Genomic DNA, 8,116 nt, shown 5'->3' with positions numbered 1-8,116 from the left:
CTGCCCCCCGCAGGCAGCCGCTCCGCAGCTCCTCTCCTGTGCCAAGCAGAGGTGACCGCTGCTGGTCAGATGTGCACGGGGCCGCGTGCCAACCTGCCAGCGCTGCTCCCAGGGAGCGGCCGCGACACATGCAGAGCACAGCCTCGGCACCGCACCAGCTGGTGGTCAGCACAGCACTGCCAGGAGCAGTCAGGACCCTGCCGACCTCCGACTCCCTGTACAACTGCTGCTCAGCACAGAAAGCTTCCTGACTTCAGTACCATAAAAGCATAAAACTCGGCTAAATAAAAGGTTGTTATGGTGGAAGCTGTAATTGTGCTGCAGGAAGGGAATTAACTGAACAGCAATGGCCCTGAGCCCTGCTTGCACTGAACTGCAGCAGCCCGAGACCCCGTCAGCACGGCAGCGATGAGTCACCGCGCACTGCGTCCCCCAAGCCACGAGGCTGCAGTCCCCGAGCCCCGCGCCAGGAAACCCAGGGCTGTGGTGTCCCCAGCTGCATCATTGCACTTCAGCAAAAGCAGGACGAAGCATTTCCATCCGTTGGCCTTGCAGAGGCGGCACTGCCGGACAGGAGGGAACCCGGCTTTCCTGTGCGCTCTTCCCCTGTCCGAGCACCACTGCCACTCGCCTCCCAAGTGCGGGGCCTGCTGGCCACCAGTGCTCCCCTGCAGCATTTAACTCTCCAGGCAGTTGGAGACGTTACCTCCAGGCCTTCGTGTCGCCCGCCCTGAGGGACAGGTGGCTGCTGTGGGGCTTTCTGCAGCGACACAGACACACACCGAAAACGTGGCAGTGGCCCGAGCGCCGGCACCACCACACAGCACAGTGCGGTTAGACCTGGCAAACGGCCAGGCTGCTTGTCCCCGTTACGGCAGAGGTGCGCATGCTGCGCTTACCCCGAGCTGAACGCCTGTGAGGGCACTCGGACAGCGTGGCCCCAGGGCCAGTGCCTGGCTGCTCGCTGTCAGCCCCGCTCTCCCCGCTCGCTTCAGAGGGGCATGGGAAGCAGTTTGATAGCTTGCCAGCGCTCACTCAAGGTTGCCGACACCTCTTTGTTCTGCCACCTCCCAAAACATTCTGTACAAGGCAAAATCCCATCTACAAATACAGATGCGCCTGTGCCGAGGTGGCATGTACGCTCTTGGCTGCCCTGCAACGAACTGCGCAAAGCGCCCCAGGGCTGGAAGCCGACACTAGCTAACAGAGGACAGGGTTTAAAAACAAGGACTCCCAATTCCCACCCTGATTTCGAAGGGCCCAAGGAAGGTCACGGAGCCCTCGACAGCAATGCTCAGCAGCTCGCTTCAGCTCCCAGATCGGAGGCAGCGGCTCAGTCCCCCGGGGGGCAAGAACAGATTAATTACCATCTGCAACGGTTTGCACCAGCCAAGAAACTGCTAACTACCCACAGCCACTGGCAGTGGCCCCACACCCCCAAGGTGGGAGAGCACCTGGAAACACTTGCAGCCTGTTATTGTTTGTTCTCATTCCCCTGCCTTGGAAAACTAATCTGCTGCTAACTCAGGAGGGCTCAGGAGACAGATAAGCCAAAAGGCAACCTTAATAAAGAACAGAACAAAACGAGAAACTCTGAGTTACAGCCCGGAGCTATCGACCCAGCGATATGCAAACAGAGCTTGCAGCAAACCACATCCCATCCGAGCGGTGCAGGCGCCAGGGCAGCATGGTGCAGGGTGCTGCAGCAGCGGTGCCACGGGGCAAGGACAGCGAACCTGGACCGCCGGGCGGGCCGCCCCCCTCCCAGCCGCAGGCGTTCCTGCTCGCTGCCACTCCTCTCCAGGAGACGGCAGCGCCCCAAAGCCCCCAGGACCATGCTGCCCCGCCAGCCTGCACCCGCCCCGGGAACAGCCCTTAGCCTTGGCCATCCTGACTACGTCAAAACGCTAATTCAGCACTCACCGTTCCTGCTCTCCCTGCATTTTCGGCATGCCGTCTCAGTGCTGTTTGTGATGGGAGTGAGCCCCAGTCTGGTTGCTCTGTGCCGGAGGGCACCAGTGCTGGCACAGCACCTCAGCATGGGCAGCAGCCAAGCTGCCCTGGGGCCCTGCACAGCCCCCCCACTTCTCACGTGGGGCAGTAAATCACTCATCCGCCTGCAGCTTTCTGCCCTCGTGAGGGAATGACAGCCATTCCTTGCCCAGCCAGGCCCCAGGGAGTGAGCCCCAGTCTGGTTGCTCTGTGCCGGAGGGCACCAGTGCTGGCACAGCACCTCAGCATGGGCAGCAGCCAAGCTGCCCTGGGGCCCTGCACAGCCCCCCCACTTCTCACGTGGGGCAGTAAATCACTCATCCGCCTGCAGCTTTCTGCCCTCGTGAGGGAATGACAGCCATTCCTTGCCCAGCCAGGCCCCAGGACAGATGGGTACAAGCTGTATTTACTGCACGGATTTAGGAAGGAGGGCAGGTCAGGTCCTGTTCCCTGGCCTGAGGACAAATGTCTCCACTCTGGTGGGCAGAGCCCAGCCTTCCCCCCTCCCCGACACGGCCTCCCAGTGCTGCCACAGCAGTTGGGATGTGCCGGCAGACAGCAGCTGGAGAGCTGGCCACTGGGAGAAGAATGGTCCAGCGGGTGGAAATGCACCGGTGGGGCCGGGGCACAGCCCCGCCGCCACCCCCATGGAGAGCCAGGACTCACCATTCTGAGTCAGCTTCGTGGAACAGACGAGCGTCGAGATTTGGAAGCTGTCCCGGGCTGACATGGTTAAGCCCGACGTGCCCCCGCTCACACGGAAGGAGGAGCCGGAGAGGAGCTTCGGCTCCGACAGGTTCCTCACGGAGGGCAGGGTCAGGTACGCATCGGCGTCCTCCAGCTTCCTGCTGGAGCCCTGCAAGGCAGAGCACGGCTCACACCAGGCAGCGCAGCCCCACGGGAGCCCCATGGGACAGGGCTGGCCCGTGGGCTCGGTTTTGACCCCACTTCAAGTCCCCTGTCCGGGGGACTTTGCCGTGCAGAATGGGGCAGAGCAAGGAGGTCAGCAGAGCCATACACAGGTAACAGTGGCTCCCACCTAATGGCATCCTTATGGTTTGGTAGCCTCTGGCTCGTGGGTGTCACTGGGATGCGGGAGCTGGCCCAGGGGAATCACTGCCTGCAGTGCAGAGCCCTGTGCAGGCAGTGCAGCGGGCTTGCCTGACATTAATTTCAACAGAGCATCCAACAAAGCTGTTCCCTGCGGGGCTCCGCGGGGACCTGTGCTCAGCTGGGACAACCGACCAGGAGAGATGCCAAATCCTGGCCAGGGCCACTCAGGGAAGACACAAGAACTGGCAGGAGGAAAAGCACATGGGGAGGCCAGTGACACAGAGGAGCCTGGGGCCAGGCAGCAGCGTGCCAGGAATGAAACATGTTCCTGAGCACCGCTGCGGGGATGGACACGCAGCAGGACACTGACCAGGCAGCTGGCGTGGTCCCGCAGCGTCACCATCATCAGCCCAACGGGATGTTTCCTGCCCGCGTGGGCACGCCGGGGTCTCTCTCCACGGTGGCAAAACAGCCTATTTCTTTGTGTCCCTACTCTTAAGTTGAAGAATTAAGACGACGTTACATCTAGGACTCACTGGGGTGACTTTCTAAATGATCCTTCTGTGCTCGTTTGCAAGACTGGGACATGGTGGATGTCCAGAGATGGCCGGACACATGACAATGGACCATGGCCGTGCCGCCCCGAGCTCACCAGCACTTGCTTATGGCTTGGCATTTATCCTTCCTTGCCTGCAACCTTGCACAATAAAATTCTTCCTGCTGCAGATCACAAAATTGTTTGTTGTTGGCTTTTCTCTCCACTGAGCGTACCCACAGTGGCCAGCTGACTTGCAGGAGGCACTGCACTTCTTCTGAGGGCAACTAAGCCCTCATAGGGTAAACTGGCTTAATTTCAGATGTTTCTCGACCAGCATGAGATCAAGAGGTCCGAGGAGCTAAAAGCCTATAATTCACATTCCTCTGGCAAACAAAAATAAAAAGATGAAATAGCTTCTGACTCCCAGAATCAAGCCCTGGTGTTTGCTGGGAAGAGCAGGAGTCAGCTGGGGAGAAGACGAAGCAGAGCATGCCAGCTTTCCTTGCTCAGGGGTGGAGGATGCTCGTGAACGCGATGGTTCAGCGACGGCAGCAACAATCTTTTAAGGAGAAAATGCATCCAGGAGAGAGGGGCTCAGGGTTTGATCTCGCTGCCCCAGCTGGCACCGGCAAGTCCCGAAGGCGCTCGGTGCTCCCCCCACCGTGCGGGCTGCGGAGGGGCAGTCCCCCGGAGAGCCAGGGACAGTGTCTGCAGCTCTGCAGGCCATGGCAGCATTTAAAGAATTTGAGTGTTTTGCCCAAAAAGAACAGGGAGGAGGGACACGATAACAATTCCAAACTGTTATAGGAAGAAAATTAACTCTATCCCAGCTGAAACCAGGACAGCATAGGAGCTGCTGGGGAAGAAAAGCGTGGCTCTGTTCCCGTCCCCAGGCTGGGCAGGGCAGGGCACGCGGGCTCGCTGCAGGAGCGAGGTCGGGCATCACAAGAGCGGTAGATGAGGAACAGTAACGGCAGCACGGCACTGGGACAGACCAGCCCGGCGGGTGGGGGCGAGTCCGTCCCATCAGCAGAAGCATGCCGGAGCAAGGACGGCTCGGGGAGGACTGGTCCTGCCTCAGGGCAGGAGGTGGATGGGGCAGCCCCGGTGTGGATGGACAGATGGACAGCAGAGACCTGCAGGGGCACGTGGGTGACTCAGCCCCCAGCAGGGCAGCTATGTGAGCGCAGAGCAGGAGCGCACCGGGGTGACACCGCATCAGATCCACAGCACAGTCCTCTGACGTGGGATGACGGTGAGCACAGCAGTGTGCTGGCAGCAGCCCATCTGCTGGGGCACCTCTGCTGCCGGGACATTATGTAGCTGCAGAAGCAGTATCGGGGTGCTAAGAGGGAAACGCGGTGATGAAGAGGAGGAACTCCTGATCAAGCTCATGGGAAGCGTTAGCTGAGGCCAGCTGCACAGCTGCCACAGCGGGCAGGAGGCAGATCTGCTCATCCCAAAAAGATGCAGGACTTGGGAAGGGAGAGGGGTCTACATCGAGTAACGGGTCACATCTCCAGGAACAGCAGGGAAAATTAGAGAAAACTTCAGTTAAATACCAGAGCAGCAAAGGGGCTGAGGTGGGAAGGTCACCTCCTGGGGAGGCTGGAGCTTCATTGTCGGTGAGGAACACTAAAGCGGTGCCAACACACAGAGGAAGAGTCCTGAGCTCACCCTTGCAGCAGGGACCAGCTCGTACCTCCCAGTCCCCTGGCCACAGCCAGACACAGTGTGGGAGAGGGGGACACCAAGGCAAGGGGGGAGCAGCACGTTCACGGGGTCTTTCACACTCCGGCGTCAGAGCCGACTGCATTTTTTCCAAATGAACAGTGCATTTTCCCTCCTTGTGTTCTCTCTCTGCTCTCTCAGAAGAAAAACCAAGCAGTTTTAGGCAGACAAACCCTGGTGAAATCAGGTAAAGTGCAGCAAATATCTTCATGGGGACGTTCCCTCCCAAGTCAGATAAATTTAAGTTACCATTTTCTAAACAAAACTTGTCATTTGCAAAGGAACAGCGTGGAGATTAGAGACACCATGTGCAGGGAGCCGTGGGCAGGAGCCCACCATCAAGGACAGAAAGGATGGGAGGGAGGGACTGGAAACCCTCCGGGGGACTTTGGGTACGTGCCACCAGTGCGGCAGCTCCAGCAGGGACTGGGACCCCAGCCCTGCGCACCAGGAGAGCTGCCATCCTGCAGCCTCCCCGCTGGGAGGGGGGGTTTGCCTGGCCCCCCCATACCTTGTACAGAACCAGGTCGTGCTCCCCATCACGCAGCGTGGTGCCGTCCGGTCGCATCAGCTTCACAAAGGCCATGGAGAAAATCCGCTCGCTTTTGTCTTTGTTTGGGAGAGACAAACACAGGGCGAGGTGAAGCCGGCTCAGGAGAAACCCGAGGACGCACCGCGTGGGCAGGGAAAGATTGCCCTTTCCCGGCAGCCGGAACGGGTCGGGGAGGGGGCTGCCGGGGAAATCATATTTCTTTTCCTGGAGCCCGGAGCCCACAGGCTGTGCCCACACACAGTGAGACCCCCGGGGCACTCAGGAGAAGTGGTTGCTGCAGCCGTTTGGGAACCTTGGAGGGGGAGAGAGGGGAGAGACGCAGTGATGAGCCGATGCGTGGCCAGAGGAGCCGCCGGCTGCCCACGTGTGCTGCCCGGGCAGGCAGCCATCAGAGAGCTGCCTCTGCGGGAACAAGACAGGCTTGGGGCAGGCAGGGGTTTGGGCAGGGAGGGGGTGGGGTGGGGAAGGTAGGGTTTGGCTTGGGCAGGATGAGACTGCCGAACAGCAGCCTCAGCTGCAGGTCTCCGCAGTGGCCCTGGGGAAGGTCCCCACACACAGCAGGACGTGCTGCACCATGTCTCATCATGTATGAGACATGGTTTTCAGCTCTGCAAAGGCACTGACCACAGCAGTCCTGCGCTGGGAGCAGCCCGTCCTCCTGGCCGCATGCCACAGCCCATGGCCCTGCTGCAGCCAAAAGCCATGGGGTGCGGAGTGGGTGCTCCGGAGAGCCAAGCGCAGGCACCCAGGGAGCGGCTGGCCGCAAGAGGCAGCCGTTTCCCAGAGGTCTGCTGCCTCACCACGGGCAGCAGGTACAGAGCGGAACAGGGGGGACAGCTTCCTTCCTCCAACACGTGAATCCAGCATCCCTGATGTATCCCCACACGGTGCGAGACAAGGGCCACTCGTGGGGCCCTCCTGTTCCTGCAGCCCCTGAGCTGCAGACAGCCCACCTCCATTGCAGCCCTTGCTAGGAACGTTAGCAGAGAAAGATCTGAAGAAAGGAGATACTTACAGTCACTGGAGGAGCGATGCCGGAAGGTGAATCTCAGGTGGGTCTTGTGGACGTCTTCAATGGGAACAGCAATCTGAGAGAGAGAATGTGTGCCATCATGAGGACAGGAGGGCGCGGGCTGAGTGACCTGGCTAGCCAAGAACCCCTGTGCTTGGGCAAAGGCTGTGCTGAACTGTCAGTTGCTTAAATCCAAACCCACGTGCTTTCCTTTCAATTAATAAGGCTGAATTGGAGACACAGGTGTCTGTGAAGGGCCAGTGGTGTACGTCCATGAGCCCGCAGGGAGAGGCAGGAGTGATGCAGGAGCACCGCTGGCAGTGCAGCGTACCCGGAGCCCCTGCCCCAGCACTGCTCGTCGGCAGGGGCAGCAGACATCGCCTCCCTGCTGCAGGTCTCCCTGGTTCTCCATCCAGGGGTCAAGCCATGACACCAGCAGCATCTCGCATCCTCCCCGAGCCAGGGACTTTGCCCCCTGAAAAGCCAGCCCTGATGGGGAGTCCCCTCCAGCAGCTCGGTCCTGCTGCGTGGGGGGAGCGAGGGGTTGCAACCCCAGTCCCACCTCAGTCCCTGCGCCCCAAGGCTGGTACAGACCTTCACTGTCTCCATCCACCGCTGGTGCCGCTGCTGGTAGTAGACCACAGAGCGGTACTCGCTCGCCGGCTTGTCCCCCACACCGTGGTAAATCACGTTCTGCGGAGAAGGCAGCAGCAGAAGAGACGCTTCGTGGTCAGATCAAATAAACTCAAAGGGCTGAAGAATTTTGCATCCCCTGCTAACCTGGACCAGCCCCCCAAGCCACTCTCCCCTGCCTACGCCACGGCAGCCCCCACCCGAGCACCCCCGGCACAGGTGCCCCTTTACAGCAACCCAGCCGGCACGGGGACATCTTTCCAACTGTCCCTTCCCAGCCAGGCTCAGAGGGGCAGCAAAAAGCTTCCCCGTCCCCGTCCCCATCCCCTCCACTTCCACCAGGCCTGGTGCAACCTCTAAAGGGAGCCAGCAAGGGACACGCGGCCCCCCGGGGCACGGTCATGGCTTGGCTTCCATTGCCCTGTGGGAAGGGCATTATCAGGGACAGAGGAGGAGGTGGGGGCTGCGCTCCCAGACCAGCCCAGCAGGACCCTCAGCAATTCACAGCCTGTTCCTCGGGGGCCAGGTGAGAATTGCGTTTGAAATGAAAGCAAACACCCTGGAGAGAGAGAGACAAGGCAACAGCCAGTCCTGGGGCAGGGGG

General features: G+C 60.3%; 1 protein-coding gene across 1 annotated transcript in view; it reads right to left on the bottom strand.

Moving 5' to 3' along the window:
- Nucleotides 1-8,116, bottom strand: part of LOC103922174 (dedicator of cytokinesis protein 2-like) — an 82,499-nt gene that overhangs the window by 67,528 nt on the left and 6,855 nt on the right. The window contains exons 9-12 of the mRNA XM_009330263.1: nt 7,474-7,572; nt 6,885-6,955; nt 5,826-5,931; nt 2,659-2,848 (exon numbers count right to left, since the gene is read on the bottom strand). Coding sequence (XP_009328538.1) covers nt 2,659-2,848; nt 5,826-5,931; nt 6,885-6,955; nt 7,474-7,572 — 466 coding nt within the window. The remainder of the gene's footprint in view (nt 1-2,658; nt 2,849-5,825; nt 5,932-6,884; nt 6,956-7,473; nt 7,573-8,116) is intronic.

The sequence above is a fragment of the Pygoscelis adeliae genome, unplaced genomic scaffold (genome assembly GCF_000699105.1).
Source record: "Pygoscelis adeliae isolate BGI_AS28 unplaced genomic scaffold, ASM69910v1 Scaffold438, whole genome shotgun sequence".
Taxonomy (NCBI): Eukaryota; Metazoa; Chordata; class Aves; order Sphenisciformes; family Spheniscidae; genus Pygoscelis; species Pygoscelis adeliae.
Note: the sequence above shows the minus strand (reverse complement) of the source record. Positions and strands in the feature narration are given on the sequence as shown.